This window comes from Bubalus kerabau, chromosome 4 (assembly GCF_029407905.1).
Source record: "Bubalus kerabau isolate K-KA32 ecotype Philippines breed swamp buffalo chromosome 4, PCC_UOA_SB_1v2, whole genome shotgun sequence".
NCBI classification, from domain to species: domain Eukaryota; kingdom Metazoa; phylum Chordata; class Mammalia; order Artiodactyla; family Bovidae; genus Bubalus; species Bubalus kerabau.
Genome location: NC_073627.1, coordinates 71,078,552 through 71,095,406, shown reverse-complemented (window position 1 = coordinate 71,095,406; position 16,855 = coordinate 71,078,552). Strand labels below are relative to the sequence as shown.

Genomic DNA, 16,855 nt, shown 5'->3' with positions numbered 1-16,855 from the left:
GTTTTCCACCAAACTTCCCTGCCTCAAATTCTTCTCTCTTCCCCAACATTTCCGTCTCACTCTGCTTTCTCCTGAGCTCAGTCTCCAAACACACACATGATCACCCAGCTGACACTTACTTCTCCCCAGTCGACATTTTTGGGCGGCAGAGGATAGTGTGAGGTGATGTCATAAGCTATTTCTTCCATGAACCATTTGAAACTCTTACAGTTGTGATCTTCTCGAAACTTCTTCAGCTCTGATATATCCCCATATGCCAAGGCCTTCGATTCTGGGCGACTGGCATAGAAGTAGTCTTTGTACTCATCCCACCAGACCTCCACAACTCTAACGTAATTCTGGGGAAAAAAAGAAATTAACATTATTATAAAAATATTTGTACTATCATAAACAGTCTCTTCCTGACATATGAAATATGACACACTCGTTTCAAGAGGACTGTATATTTCATTGTGTGCAAGCGAGCTCATGACCCTGGCATGTCACTGTCATGAGTGTTCCACCAAAGAGCGGTGGACACAGAATCTGGTGTCACTGCGCTGAAGGTCACACGTGCATGCGTGCTCAGCTGCTCAGTCGTGTTTGATTCTCTGTGACCCCCATGGACAGTAGCCCACCATGCTCCTCTATCCATAAGATTCTCCAGGGAAGAACACTGGAGTGGGCTGCCATTTCCTTCTCCAGGGGATCTTCCTGTCTTAGGTATTAAACCTGCGTTTCCTGCTTTGGCAGGCAGGTTCTTTACCACCGCACCACCTGGGAAGCCCCCAAAAGGTTACACACTCTAAGACAATATGTTCTCTCCTGCTGATGAAGCTGAGTGAAGAAAGGGTTTGTGAGAAGCTGGCTGGAACCACCCCCACCCCCTCACCCTGTCCCCTGCCCCTGCCCAGAACAATCTCCTCTCTGAGCACCACACTGTTGCACCTGCAGAAACCACAGGGATAAACAACAGCTCTGCTCACTCAGACACATTCCTGCAGGCGCCTCTGCCCGTCTGGTAACAGCTATACCTGAACCACTTCACTATAGCCCAGAATTAAGTGGATATTTCCCCCTCCCCACGTCCCAGTGGTGCATCCTGAAAAGCAACCGAAGAACAATCAAGTAAGCTGACATGTGATAACTAAGACCTAACTTCTGCTGTTGTACTGAACGCGGGTGTGAATGGATGTAGTACAGACCCAGCGAGGTCCTCGCACTTGGACATCAGCTGGCAGTAAACTTTATAAAGGACTTGGGAGTCCATCTTTTCAGCTGGGTGGCCATAATGTTTCTGCTGCTACTACTCATCTCCGCTGCTGCAGTGAGAAAGCAGCACAGGCAACATGCAAAGCAACAGCAGACCTTGGTTCCAACACAACTTTACTTACTAAAAGAGGCTGCATTGGGCCCGCTGGCCAAGGTGACTGACCATTCTATATCAGGAGCGGGAACATCTAGTATTCAGATTAAATGTTTTCTTGGCTACAAGGTAACTATCAAAGGGTGAATGCCTGGCCATGGGCCTGTTGCTGCAAAAGCCTGTGGGCTCAAGAAGTTCTAAGTGGCAGCTTCCTAAAAGAGCACAATATTATTGCTAAATATTTTGAATTCTTGCAAATGCATCCAAAGTTAGACACAGTCCGTGTCTTCTAGGTACTCATGAACATGAAGAATTCAGGGCATATGTATAAGGTTACAGTAACAAAAGGAGGAGCATTTAACTATTTGGGATGGGGGGACAGGGCTGGCTTGGTTTGAGGGAGTGGTTAGTGAGTTGGGGTCGGGACTTGCAGCAAAGGGCAACACAGCTATGTGACAAACCACGGTGTGTGGAGCCCTGAAGGAGGTCTGTTACCATCTCTGGATGCAGGATTCACTGAGAGAAAAGCTGCCTCCATTTCTCCATTTAAAGTGAAAAGTGTGTTAGTCGCTCCAGTCATGTCTGACTCTGCGACCCCAAAGACTGTGTAGCCCGCCAGGCTCCTCTGTCCATGGGATTTCCCAGGCAAGAATACTGGAGTGGGTTGCCATTTCCTTCTCCAGGGGATCTTCCCGACCCAGGGACTGAACCTGCATCTCCTATACTGCAGGCAGACTCTCTACCGTCTGAGCCACCAGGGAAACTCCTTTGGATAATTAAGAAGTGAATCTGTGTGAAGCATTTAGATTTTTGTACACACTCAGCTCTCACAAAGTGCCGGCTCTCAGTGATACCAGTGTTCGTTTTTAGGGGCTTTGCATGTCACCTCTCAGCTGACAGCCATCCGCATAGAAGGGTCTATGCAGGCAGCAGACATCAGATTCAGTTTCCAAGGGAATAACCCTGATGGGGAGTGGAGATGGCCTGAGGGGTGGGACGGAGGGGAGAGGGATGGGGGAGGGGGTGGGTGAGCACCCATGGGAGACTTGAGGGCCTTTGCTGAGCAAGGAGAGACTGGAACCAGGGGCGGTGTGGGAGGTGGGAGGCGGGAGGTGGTGAAGGGACCACCTGCCTCCTCATCTCACCTCACGGGCTCAGGGGTCGCAGAAAAAGGAACCATCTCTAAGGAAAAGTTAATGGCTCAGCTCTGACAATGCTGAGTCTGAAACATCTGAGGACCACCTAAGACGAGGGTTCTAGGGAATTCCCTGGTGGACCAGTGGTTAGGGCCCTGTGCTTTCACTGTTCCATCTCTGGTTGGGGAACTAAGGCCCCATAAGCCGTGCGGTGCGGTAAAAAAAAAAAAAAAAAAAAAAAAAAGACCAAAAAAATTAAAAGAAGAGGAGGGTTCTGGGCGACAGCTGATGTGAGAGGTCTGCAGTTCAGAGACCACTGGCTGGAGAAACAGCCCTGCAGGCGGAGGGGACACACGGAGGCAGGGGACGGAGGTGCTGGCGACGGCTGCACTTGCTGGGCTTCGAGAAGACCCGCGGTAACCTGACAGTGACGGGTGCTGCTCTCTCATCTCTTTCTGTTCCTCGTAGCACAGGCTCTCCGAAGCTGACCTGATGTCATGAATTCCTGGTGACTGTGGGGCTGATTTCAAGGGCAGGTTCTCCTCCTGCGAGGCCGTCCAGCCTGGTGTTAAATGGGAACTCTCTCTGTCTAACGAGGCTCCACGATGGTCATTTTGAAGATAATCTAGCTGGGCAGAGGGCTGTGCTGGTTCTTATAGCCTCGTTTCTCCTTCAGTTATCTATTCCCTTTGGGGAACAGTCCTGAGTTGCAGCTGTAGCCAGAAATAGACTTCCTTCTGCTTTTGACTTGGTTAAGGGTTTCAGAAGATGAAGGGCACCAGTCACATGCTCTTAGAGTCTATGGCAGCCACACGGCTCCTACATTGCTCCATCAAGGAGTAAGGTGCTGGTCCTGCCAGCAGTGGGGCCTGCAGACTCTAGGGTGAAACTCTCCTGGTTTGTCCCTCGTTTGGGGGACAAAAGATACTAAACTATTAAAAAATTTTTTTTTACTGTTATTTTTAAACTTTTAATTCTGTATTGGGGTATAGCCAATTGACAATGTCGGGATAGTCAACAGAGAGGGCACTCAGCCATACAAAAGATACTGAACTTTTATAAGCACTGTTCACAACTCTGACTTTGTTTACTACCCAAAATCCTATTATAATCACTTTACTTTTCAAAAAATCAGATAAGAACAATATTTTACTGATGTGTGAATGATACAAACTGGTATTTTCTTTCCAGCTATTTTCCTACAGTGTTGCTGCTACTGCTGTTAAGTTGCTTCAGTCGTGTCCGACTCTGTGCGACCCCATAGACGGCAGCCCACCAGGCTCCGCCGTCTCTGAGATTCTCCAGGCAAGAACACTGGAGTGGGCTGCCATTTCCTTCTCCAATGCATGAAAGTGAAAAGTCAAAGTGAAGTCGCTCAGTCGTGTCCGACTCTTCGCAACCCCATGGACTGCAGCCCACCAGGCTCCTCCGTCCATTGGATTCTCCAGGCAAGAGTACTGGAGTGGGTTGTCAGCTTTTACAAATTAATTTGAGGTATCTTCACAGAAAACACTCGATACAGGAATGATAATCAGAGTAGGATACAAGGAATAATCTTAAACAGTAAGAAGTTTCACAAATAAATCTAGCCTAAGTTAAAAGTGACACCCAGCATGACGGCTTCAAAGGTGTCACCCAGCCGTCAGGTTGACACTAAGTGGCCATGTGGCACACGTGTCAGCTCCCAGTCTCCCCACTTTTAACCAAAAGACTCACCTTTAGGGTAGGAGAAGACCCAACATAGACGGGTGGGGGGTTCCCCTGCCAGCCCTCAAGACGGTAGATGTGCCCGACACGGGAACAAGGGACAAACAGCAACTTGCCTCCACACTGCCAGATCTGTCAGGAAAGACACACGTGCAGCGGTTTCAAATGCCAGCTCTGTCTTGTGAAACCTAAACTAGACACAGTGTCCATAGGGAATTTATATGCCGAACAGATCCTGCAATGACTTCCTGTTTCTTGAGCTCACATACTAACAAAGAGGCTGCTGGGGAACACAGGTGTGCCCGGGACCCAGGACCCCTTCCTGAGCCCCTGCAGCACCCGAGATACCCCCATGGTAACCCGCAGAGCCATACAGACATCCCAGTCCTCACACCCTTGTAACCCCCCTCCCCGCTCCACCAGCTAACATGTCTCCCATGGGGGAGTGTTCTGATCAACGCCTCACCAGCTCCTGCACCTCTGCTCCCCTCTGCCATCGCTCCCCTATTTATTTATAGTAGGAGATTATCCTGCTGAAGGGCAGCTGGGGGTCATGCCCTCCCCCTCAGCCTCTCTGATGGTTTCTACTGCCTGCTGGATTAGTAACAGTGGAACAGCACTGGAGGCCCCCCACTGTGGCCCTAATATCCCTGCCCACATGGTCTTCCCCTTAATCTCCGTCTGATTCACGCATTCAGCTTCTGCCAGCGTTCCTGTCTCCTGAACTCTCATACCCCCTACCCTGTGCCTTTTCCCATTCTACCTGCTTAGAAGCGTCCCCCAACCAATCTCACGCCCATCTTCCTAGTTCTGTCTTGAACACTTCCTCCAGCAGGATCCCACCAACTGCTCCTTCATCACATCAGCTGAATGTGGGTCCACCTTCTGATTGTGTTACGAGTTTAAGTAGAAGTCCCATCTCTTATCAACTGTAAGTTCCTTGACAGCGGGGACTGGGTTTCTCCTCTTATCCCTCACGGGGCTGAGCTCCAGATATTTAAGACAAGTTGAACAATTATCTGTTCAACTCAAACCGGATCACTGTTTTCTCTCTTTCTTTCAGGAAGAGGGTGGGGAGCTGCAGCTCCCGTGTCAGTGTGAGGACCCCAGTCCCTGTTGGGGTCTGCCTCTGTCCTGAAGCATCCTATCCTACAGGGATGAAAGGCAGCTTCAGCAGTGGATGGGCAAACGGGACCCCGACAACTGCTGATTCCCCCAGGAGCTCTGATAACAAAAGGCTTCAGGATGGAAAACCTTTGGGGGAGGTGTTGGGGATGGGAAAGGAGGCATTTTTATTCTGAAGCTTGCTGGCCTCTGTTTTTAGCTGAGCCGTGTACATATGTAGTCGGAGCTTGCATTTTCCCTTATTTTTTCCCAAAAGGCAAGTATGTTTGTTAGTCATTCCTTATAATTTAGAGAAATGCATTAAACAGTCCCCCCACCACCCCTCTCCTCCACCCCACACACACAACCTGAAAGAAACCAGCCTTATCGTATAGTCACAAGAATCAGTAACTTCTTGGAAAAATTGCAGTTGTTTAAATGAAATGTTACCTTGTATGAGATCTCAAAGTTTTCACCACCCCAAATCTGGAGGCCTGGATCGTAGAGACCCAGTTCAAAGAAGAAGTCTCTTTCGATGGCGAATAACCCTCCAGCCATGGCTGGGGACCTAAGGGAAAGAAATGCTGAAACAACTTTGAAAGACAAACGCCCAAGACCCCTTCAACCACAGACAACAAAGCTTTTTGGAATACAGTTAAGTAATGCATAGAAGAGACAAAACTGATGGCCAAACATTAAGAAATTATAAAGCCTTCACCAAGCAATTCTGTTCATAATTTCTTATGAATTCACTACAATTTTTAACTGAAATGGTATTTCATTACAAATTAGAGCATTACATCATTTCGCCGTTAGAGGGCATCTTGGTTCCCTGGTTGACTTAAAAATTAAGCCTTGTGAGTTAAAACAGAATTTTTGCTTTCACTCCTCAAAAGGCCTGAGCCATAAGCTGTGGCTGGCTAAATGTTCCCGCAATGATTTATGAGTCATTCCAGGATGAGTGAAACCATACACCATGAAAGTAGTATCTCATTTTTGAAATTTTATAGCTCAGGGGTTTGCCAAATAAGGATGTAGCTCGTGGGAGGACAGCCTGGGTTCATTGTGAGTTTGCAAATGTGGCCCGGAAGTGACACAGGAGAATGAGACAGAGTTATTTACTGTGTCAGGACGCAGGGATGCCAGAGGGTGACTCGTGGGCCTTCCTGAGTGCGATCCTGAACTGGGTACTTTTTAGCGACAAGAGAAAAAAAAAAAAAAAAAAGACTTGGTAGCTTTCTTTGGTGAGCCCCTCCCACCATCAGAAGTTAGAGGAGAATAATTTTCATCCTGTTCCTCCGGGACAAAGGATTATCCCCGCATACGATTCTTAGGTAGGTCCCTCCATTGGAGCCTCTTCATCAGCACACCTGATATCAATCTATCGCCGATTCCCGCTGATTGCACCGTCAACACACATAGTGGGTTCACAGGGTGAAGCCACTTCTTCCCAGCCTCACTGCTGCCATCCTAGCCCACGGACAGAACCCTGACGGCGTCCTCTTTCCTGCCCCACCGGAGCCCCATCAGGCAGCCGGGTAGCGCCGCCCTGCTGTGCCGACCCCTCCTGCCCCAGGGCCCAGGCTCCTGACGCGTCCTCCTGCCGCTCCACAGGCCGGCTCCTCATCCCTCACGGCTCGGCCTCAGAACACTTTCTGGGCTTTCCTTCTCACCACTCGTACTCGCTGCTCCACAGTCATTCGTGTAGTGAACTGTTTAATTTCTGTCTCGCCTGCTGCGTGTTCAGTGCCACGAGGGAACACAGCTCATTAAAGGGAAATGTCATCACGTCAGGGGAAAGTCATCCTCTCAAAAGGCTTTTCTTCTCAAAGTATGCAGCTGAACTCACTACAGAGCACTGGTGCATTTTCGGTTATATTTTCACACCACGTTTATTTAACTGTCATTTAACATTATTATGACTATGCCCTTTTGATCTTTAAACATATTCCCAGTTATCTCAGTACATATTTGAAAAATGTATCTTAATGTGAAAGCCAGTGAGTTATTTAAAGGGAAACCTTCCTTAAATTTTTCTAGCACATTTTAAAAAATTCTCTTTACTAGCCCATGGGTTTGGTGGGAATATACCTGTACTCACCACCCCTTATTTTTTCCCTCCCAGAATTATTTGTGAGTCAGGTTAAACAGATCAGTGGCAGGCTCTTGGACAATTTTTGGAAAAAAAAAAAAAAAACCAAAAACTCAAACAAATTTGGAAAATGTCACATAAAGCTGAAAGGTTGTATAATTTCCTTATGTTTGCCATTTCAGTATCCTGGTATCACGACATGCCCAGACCCCACCAGCTTTTTGCATGACATCAGACACTGTCCCCAAACTGAGTTCGAGCATCATCAGTAGCGCAACAGGAAGAGAGAGACCAAAAGCAGAACCATAAGATCAAAAAAATAAAATTAGACACATTTAGAAACCTACATTAGCATCTAACTAAACAATTCATTTGGGGCCACTCTTTAAAAGATGGTAAAAATGTTCTAGTAAAAACCAAAAAAGAGAGAAGAACATAAATTTTTCTATTTGAAGAGGCACAAGAAAGGAGAAAGGAAGATTCTGGAAAAACGTCTCCTTTTAATCAAATGCTCTTCTGAGAATGAAGTCATAAAGGAATTCTGTGTAACATTTCCCAAGTCATGTATTTTTATTCATCAAATTTAACTGGCATAAAATTACTATTTAAGAGCATACAAAACAAAAGAAAGAAAAAAAAAAATCTTGTTACTGCCTTTTGTTGTTAATACTACCCTCCAAGGCATCAAAGTAGATACAAAACTTGGGTAGTAAGTAAAGTTTACACATTTTAAACTTATAGAATTATATTATTGTCAAAAGAACAAAATTTCATGTCTAGTCCACTTTCCCAGGTGGGCTCAGTGGTAAAGAACCCACCTGCCAATGCAGGAGACATGGGTTCACTTCCTGAGTCGGGAAGATCCCTGGAGGAGGAAATAGCAACCTGTTCCAGTATTCTTGCCTGGGGAATCCCATGGATAGTGGAGCCTGGCGGGCTACAGTCCATGGGGTCGAAAATAGTTAGACATGACTTAGCGACTAAACAAAATAACAAACAAAAACCTACTAGGAGAAGACTGCAAAGCTTTTCTTGTTTTTCACCTGTATTTGGAACTGATACCATAAAACATGCCCACCCTCCAAGTCTGCACCCAAATGGAGCTTGCTTTTAAGAAGAAAGCAACCACAAAGATGAAAGGGTGAATTTAAACCCCTAAAACAGCACAAAGAAAGGAATCCTTTCAGAGTCTGAGACAGCAACTACAGTGTTAATTATATATATATATATATATATATATATATTTAGCTTGGCAAGAGGTTAATAGGTTAGCAGCGACTGGAGAAAAGAAAAAAAGGTAAGTGATTTAGTGATTACCGATATGGTTCAGTTTTTGTCTTTCTCAGTCTCTTCTCTCGGGGGGTCAGAGGCACCCGTTTCCAGAGCATACTCCAGTCCCATGCTCCTCGGGCATACCCATCTTCGTCACCACCCCCTTGGGGCACAATCTCATATGTGTTGCCATTTATGACATCTATGAGCGGCACAGTGCAAATGGTTCTGTGTCGTGTTGTTGATGGATGGCAGCAAAGATGAAATGCAAGGGCGTGTGGGGACCCACGTGTTTACACCAGGACATGGGGAAGGAAGAAAAAAAAGTACTTAGAGAGAAACATTCCACGTTAAAAAGAGGAAGTAGTGAGCTTTACCGATAAGGTTCAGTTTTATGTTTTCTTTTGGCCTTTTCCTTGTGACTCAGGGGGATTCGCTTCCATAGCAAACTCCAGTCCCAGGCCCCTCTGGCAAAACCATCTTCATCCCCACCTTGCTGAGGCTCAATGGAATAGTCATTCCCATCTATGTAATCTATTAGAGGCACAGTGCATGTGGTTCTGAAACATTTACAGAAAATGAAAAAGCATTTAAGAAACCCAACACTTACTAGTTGAGCAGGTCTATCTGTATTATCTCTTGTTATTCTGGGTTGCTCTATTTTTTTTCCCCACTAAGGGACCTTAGGACTTCCCTAATGGCTCAGACAGTAAAGAATCCACCTGCAATGCAGGAAATGCAGGTTTGACCCCTGGATCAGGAAGATCCCCTGGAGAAGGGAATGGCAACCCACTCCAGTATTCTTCCCTGGAGAATCCAATGGACAGAGGAGCCTGGAAGGCTACAGTCCATGGGTTGCAAAACAGTCAGACACAATTTAGCAACTAAGCAGCAGCAGGGGACATTAATATCTAATGGGAGGTCGACATGAACGAATGCCTTGAAAAGTCAAGGAGGCTGTTTTCATAAGAGAAGGGGAGAGGGGACGTCCCTGGGCTCACAGACAAACGTTGGGGACAAAGAGCCATGTCCTTGAACTTAGCAGCGTTTCCTCATTGTCACTCTGGTCCTACAGGCACGCTCTCTTGGTAACTTCACATTATTTATCAGGTTTCCCTGCCCATTTTTTTTTCCCTCCTTGCCCCTCCATTCAAAATCAGTGTGTGTGTGTGTGTGTGTGTGTGTGTGACTTCCCTGGTGGTCCTGTGGTTAAGACTTCAAACTCCCAATGCAGGGGGCACGGGTTCGATCCTTGGTCGGGGAACTATCAGGAAATTTAAGAGCCCACCGGCCTCATAAGGCCTGGCCTAAGACACAAAACAAATATAAATAAATAAAGATTACAGTTTCTGAAAAAAAAAAAAAAAAAAATGAGTGTGTGTGTGTAGAAAGATAATACCTGCTACACTTTCAGCAGTGCTCCCAACTCTTTGCTGCTTTTTACTTCTTTGGAAGAAGTTATTATGAAAATCTGTTTCTATACATTTACTTGATCTTCTATCCTACTTCTTTTATTGCAAAAAAATTAGCTTTTATCACACACACACACAAAAACACAAAAATCCCTCAAAACCTGCTGAATAGCATAAATAGTGGCCTGAGAATTTGGAGCAAAAAAAAAATACCTTTTATCTGGGCTTCATAAAAATGCTAGTGGTATATGACTAATTAGGTATAGTGCCAACTCTGCTCAGATAATTGGTACACTGCTTGTTCTGGTATTCATTTCACCAGAAAGGCTTTTAAAAGGCATCTCCCAAAATGGAGATTACAGGATTTTACAACCACGGTTAAGGTGCGTTTCAGATGTTTAGAAACCAAGGAGAAGGGGAAAATCCTTGGGGCTCAGGATTTCGACACAGAGGCTTTATTCCCGCCTGTGGACTCCTGCAGGCCAGTCGAGGGTCCGGTGGAATGACCTCACTCACCCTGCCTACATCTCAGAGAACTGCCCACTCTCACCAGGAGAGGGGAAGGCTGGCTATCTCTCCTCATGAGAGTCTTGTGATTCTCGGATTTCTAAGTATGCAGTGGAAGGTGTTCCAGAGGGATCTCAGCTGGATTCTTTATAAACTGTCCAAGTTGGGGCAAATTCATGAATTTCTCTCAGTCTCGGCATCCTCTTTAGTTAAAGAGAGGTAATAATATCTATTTTGCAGGGTTGCAGTGAGAACATTGTTGATAGATCCTGGGATGATACAGTCCTCCGAAAGGTCTTCCTCTGACTCAGGCCACAGACACAGGGACATGTCTTATTTCCTTCTTAAAATTTTCATTTTAATTAATTATTTGTTTCTGGCCGCTGTGGGATCTTAGTTCCCCGACCAGGGATAGAACCCACATACCCAGCATTGGAAATATGGAGTCTTAACCACTAGACTGCCAGGGAAGTCCCCTTTATTTTTTCTAGGTTCTGAAATAGTAAGGATTCTGGACTAAAAGCAGGGAAGGCTTTGGGAACCAGAAGACTGGTACTGCTATCAACGTTTCAGATCCGATATAAACTGAACAGTGATCACCACATTCCCATGGGACAGCTGTATGCACTTCTAAACTTTAAAGGTCATGTGGAAATCCAAGGCTTTGACACAGAGGACAGCTAGCCCATACTATGTAAAATAATAATTTCCAAGGTCATACAAAAACCAATAGGCATAATTTCAAAGCATGCTCCTTCAGGTCTTCAGAATGTTACCACAGTGTGGAGGGGGCAGTTAACATTACTCTTAGAGCAAGCTTGTGGAGCTGGAGGAAGTCTCTTTACTGACCCAACCATAAGGAGATTCTAAGTGAGATGTGCTGGGCTTATTCCAAATGTCTAACTGCCTGCATCTGAATCAGTCCCACGTTTCCGCCAAGCTCCACTCAGGGATATAACTAGCTAGAAAATAATACTCAACACGTAACTTGATACACTGAACAGAAATGAAATCAGGATGGGAATATTATTTGTCCTTCTAGGATGAGGTTTACTTTTCAACCAAGGAAGGAAATAAAAGCAAGGTAATGTTACCTGTCCTTAGATATGGGAGCTACAAGTGGTGCATACCAGTTAACGGCAACCTCACAGTGGGCATCGAGGTATATCAAAACCTTAAAAAAAAAAGAGGCAGGGTGAAAAAAACCCCACTTACAGGACATCATCTATCACGTACAATTTTAAACTAGATGCTAAGATAAGCTGGCCATAGAGTCAATTTTGATATTTAAGTTGTTTGGTTAAGTTAGCAATTTCATTTCAATTTTAAAAAATTAAAATGGTACCTAAAAATGTACATGATCTTTTAGTTACAAAATCCAAAATAGACACCAAAGATATTGAATGTTTCCTACCTGTCCAAGTTTGGCCTTCTGGGCACCGATACTTCGTGCCTGAATTAAACCTTCTCTTCTCTCATTTCGAAATACCTTGACTAGGCCATTCCACAGTTTAATATAGTCATCCAGTTTTTCTTTTAAGTGTTCTATGAATAAAAAACTCAGTCAATATTATACATTATATTTGTGGTTACAAACCAGTTAAGCTATCATTTTTCAAGGATAGGCAACAGGTCAGTAATTTTACACAGAAGCATGCTCAATGTTAATGTATAGAGAAGCAAGGTGAAGTGTATTATTAAAGTTAAAATTCTGAACTTAATACACCTATGGAGAACTATTAATAATTAGCCTGAGAATGATCAAAACTCTCTCTAAACATACAGAACAAATAACGACTATGCCAACTGACAAGAAAACTTAAAACAATTCAAATGTTAATATCCTATGTAGAAGTTTTCAGGCACAATAGCTCTTTGGCTTTTGGCAGAAGCAATGGTTCAGGATTTCTGAAGATGCACGGTCTATGGATAACATTACACAGCCTCTTGGAATCCACACGGGGTATAGGTTAACATTTGTTTCTGAGCCATCCTCCCCCTACAATCAGTGATGAAGGGAGTAGTCTTGATGTGATGATCAATATAGTACCCATCAAGCTGGCAAATAACAATAATAAAAAAATCCCATCTTCTCTGTATTTTAAGCATCAACATGTGTGTGCATGTGTGTGCACTAAGTCGCTTCAGTCATGTCTGACTCTGCAACCCTATAAACTGTAGCCCACCAGGCTCCTCTCTCCATGAGATTTTCCAGGCAAGAATACTGGAGTGGGTTGCCATTCCCTTCTCCAGGGGACCTTCTGGGCCCAGAGATTGAACCTGTGTCTCTTATGTCTCCTGCATTAGCCAACAGGTTCTTTACCACGAGCACCACCTGGGAAGCCCCCAACAAGTGTGTATGTGTAAACATTTATTTATAAGTATTTATTTATATATTATAAACATGTATTTATATTTATGAATATTTATAAATTTATAAATAAATATTTACACATTTATCTAATAAATACACATATCATTTACATATGTATGGATGTATATATGGACTTCCCTGGTGGCTCTATAGTAAAGAATCCACCTGCAGTGCAGGAGACACAGGAGACACGGGTTCAATCCCTGGGTGGGGAAGATCCCCTTGAGAAGGAAATGGCTACCCACCCTTGTATTTTTGCTTGGAGAATTCCACAGACAGAGGAGACTGACAGGCTACAGACCATAAAGTCACAAAGAGTTGGATACAACTGAAACAAAAGCACCTGAGCACGCACTCAGACAAGTATACATATGGAAAGAAAAGGGAAGTCGCATCTGACTCTTCGTGACCCCATGGACTATACAACCCAAGGAATTCTCCAGGCCAGAATGCGGGAGTGGGTAGCCTTTCCCTTCTCCAGAGGATCTTCCTAACCCAGGGATTGAACCCAGGTCTCTCCCATTGCAGGCGGATTCTTTACCAGCTGAGCCAGAGAGAAGACCAAGAATACTGGAGTGGGTGGCCAATCCCTTCTCCAGGGTATCTTCCAGACCCAAGAATTGAACTGGGGTCTCCTGCATTGCAGGTGGATTCTTTACCAACTGAGATATCAGGAAAGCCCTATATATTTACACACACACACACACACACACACACATATACACATACATACATATGTTTGTAATTTGGTAGAGAAAATTTTGGGTTACAAAAACAAAATACATTTGTTAAATTTTCAATCTTGGCTTCGGAGCTGCAACAGAACGGTTTTTGTTTGTATCGCTATGAGCCCATAAAACTGGTTCATCACAGCCACAACTAATTCCTGGATTCTTAAAGACGTTTCTTGAATCACAAAAGTTCTTTTTAAGTTGTTTAAAATTTTAGCCCACTAATACAAAAAAAAGGCAAAAAACAGCTGTATTTAGTGATGAGCTAGTGGTTAATGGGCAAATCAAGCTGTACACTTAATACTTCACTCATTTTTAAGGAGCTTATAATTAGCAAGACACCCACACATGAGTATTCAAAATTGAGAAGAAAAAATTTTCCTTTCTCTATTTTGGCATCCAGTTTTAATGAGAATTATAAATAAAATTCTCATGCTGAGTTACTATTTTTCCCCAGAAAGTCTTGGTAATTTTCCCTTCAATAAAAGGTTTTTTGTTTTTAAAGCTCTTACTTCACCTTTTTTTTTTTTTTTTTTAGTTCAATACAGCCGTAAGTTGGTTTTTTCCTAAAGCCCTTCTGAATTGCATTAGGTATTTTCACGTATGTTATCTAAATAAATCTAAAATAAATTGTTACTGTCAGAAACCTGTTTCTGTTCTTTAAATCTATTTCTAGATAAGATAACTTGGCCACCATAGGGTTTCACAGATGCCAACACAGAGGTGGAGGGATCCCAGTCCCAAACAGGAAACACCTCTCCTGGGGGGTGATCATCCTGCCCAGCTTGGGACCACCGCTGGGCCACATGACTTGCTGTAACCAATAAGAGGCACGAGGAAATGATAAGTCGTTGTGAGCAGAAGTGCTCTTCCAGCCTCCTTTGCTAAGCCCTGCAAAGATGCGTGGTCCCTGCAGCCCTTTGCTGGAGGCACAGGTGGAGAGGGGTGTTCTCAGTTTAAAGGCCCGAAACCCTTGCGTTTTGAGTACACTGTAACTTCCAGAAACTCGAGGCTTCTGAGCAGCCACCTCTTTTGTGTGGTTTTATATTAATTAGTAAAGTGTTTTGTCTTTCAGAGAAAAAAATTATAACTCAAAGTGTTAATTATTGAATATACTGGGGAAAGAAAACAAACCTAGTTTTCAGTCAAGTCATGTTCACCAAACTTTGTATAATTTCACTGAGGCTAGGGCTGACAGATGTCAAGGTTGTTTTGAAATTGGGAGAAGTAATTAAAGACTTTCTGAACTTCTGTCCAAGGGTAGCCCCAACCAACGACTCTGCACTCTGAGTGAAGAAGATCCTATATGTAATTGCCTTTTAAATGTGTTACAAAAGGCTGTCAGAGATTTGGAACAATAGAAGCACTGATCACACAAAAATTAAACTGGATAAAAAACTTAACCACAAAATTTTGTTCTTTCCTTGGGCCAAGCAAGAAAGCAAGATTTTAGAATGGGAAACATCTTATGATGTATCTTCACTTTTTTAAAGACTATGCTGAACTTTTTAACTTGTATTAATAATGTAGTGGTTCTTAAAATCTGTACAAGCATGACATGGAATTTCTGTTACTTCTGTAGATTTAAGTTTTGCTAAATTTAAAACACTGTTGGCACCAACAATATCACTTAAAAACATATTATCAAATATTTATCTTGAGACAGGAATAGCATTCATAATGAAAATATTCCTACCATAGAAAATTGCAACCAAGATGTCTCAGCTAAAGGCATTTGATGACTGAAAAATTTAAAGTTATACATTCTCTCTGCTCTTTACTCTAAAATTATAAATTCTCTGCTGTGATTAGTTGGAAGAAAGTGATTAGGTGTATAATGAGGAGGGGAAAAGGAAGTAAGTAGGTCATATTTCTATTTCTCTCCATGCTAATATAATGTGTGCAAGATCAAGATTCCGGTCATGTCTTTTCAAAAACAGCAGAGGCTTATAAACTTGGTTTAGAACTTGGAGAGTTCTATATTAAGTTTTGGAGGAAGCTTTTTTAAAGCCATTTTGAATGTTTTTTTTTTTTTCATGCTGATCATGTTCTGACTTCTTTTCTGACATCCTGGAGAAGACTCTTGAGAGTCCCTTGGACTGTAGCATTATCTATCTTGTGATATTTATGTTACTCAGAAGATATATTCAGCTTACAATAATGGATCTATTTGAAGAAAAAAAAATTAGCTTAAAAAACCCCACCCCACTTAACTGGAGAATTATTGCTCAATCTCTCCCTTGTCAAGTGGAACCAAGACTAACTGATGCCACCATAGATGCATTAGCGCTCACTCCATAAGAAGAATAAAAACTAAAACACTGTTTCCTTCTATTCAAATATCCTCAATCAAATATAGAACAAAGGAGGCTTTGCTAGATATTTTCTATTATAAACAAAATAGCCCATGGTTTCTGGTCAAATTCAATGTTTGCATCATCATTCAAATGCAAAATAAAGCTATTAAAATGTATATAGATCTCAGTATATAGATTTAGATAGGGCTTTGGGTGACATTACAACATACATGCCACTGCATTTTTTCAGTCATTTAATGAATTACCTTTACAATTAAATTTTTATAAAATCCAAGGCCCAAAGAATTGGTATAGTATAAGACTGTGATTAAATGTGCAGACTATAGATTGGGAGGCAGCTGTTAATTACTACCTGTCACCTCTGGCAAGTTACTTAACATGTCTTAGTTTCGAGTGCAAAATGAAAATGAACAATATCTCTCACAAGGATTACTGTCAGAACTAAAGAAACTAATTTACATACAATGTTTGGCACAGTGCCAACTTGTTGATTATAGATGCTATCAATAGATACCATTAATTCTACACTATTTTGAAATGACATGTTTGCAACTGTTTATAATTTAAACTTACTTTATAGATTGAATGTCAATCCCTTAGCCATTACCTTTGTTACTGAAATCATCAATTAACACGATTTCTGCTAAGTATTTCCTTGGAGTCCTTTTAATTACACTGTGGACTGTTCTCATGAGGGTGGACCACCCTTCATTATGGAAGACAATGATGATGCTGGCTGTGAGCAGGTTTTCATCGTAATGCCAGTGCTTGCATCTGCAAAAGGAACATTTCATCATATTTATTCAGAGATCTGCAATGCTTGGTTCCAAACTGACAATGACTATGTCTTCTGGTTG

General features: G+C 43.0%; 1 protein-coding gene across 3 annotated transcripts in view; it reads right to left on the bottom strand.

The window, feature by feature from the left end:
• Nucleotides 1–16,855, bottom strand: part of GALNT7 (polypeptide N-acetylgalactosaminyltransferase 7) — a 136,042-nt gene that overhangs the window by 9,969 nt on the left and 109,218 nt on the right. For 2 of the 3 annotated variants that reach the window (XM_055577665.1, XM_055577663.1), the window contains exons 3-9: nt 16,606–16,772; nt 11,990–12,120; nt 11,670–11,749; nt 9,034–9,216; nt 5,743–5,860; nt 4,198–4,320; nt 120–338 (exon numbers count right to left, since the gene is read on the bottom strand). In XM_055577665.1, the coding sequence (XP_055433640.1) occupies nt 120–338; nt 4,198–4,320; nt 5,743–5,860; nt 9,034–9,216; nt 11,670–11,749; nt 11,990–12,120; nt 16,606–16,772 (1,021 nt within the window). Of the gene's footprint in view, nt 1–119; nt 339–4,197; nt 4,321–5,742; nt 5,861–8,701; nt 8,885–9,033; nt 9,217–11,669; nt 11,750–11,989; nt 12,121–16,605; nt 16,773–16,855 lie in introns of all 3 variants that reach the window. The other variant, XM_055577664.1, reaches the window with a different exon arrangement.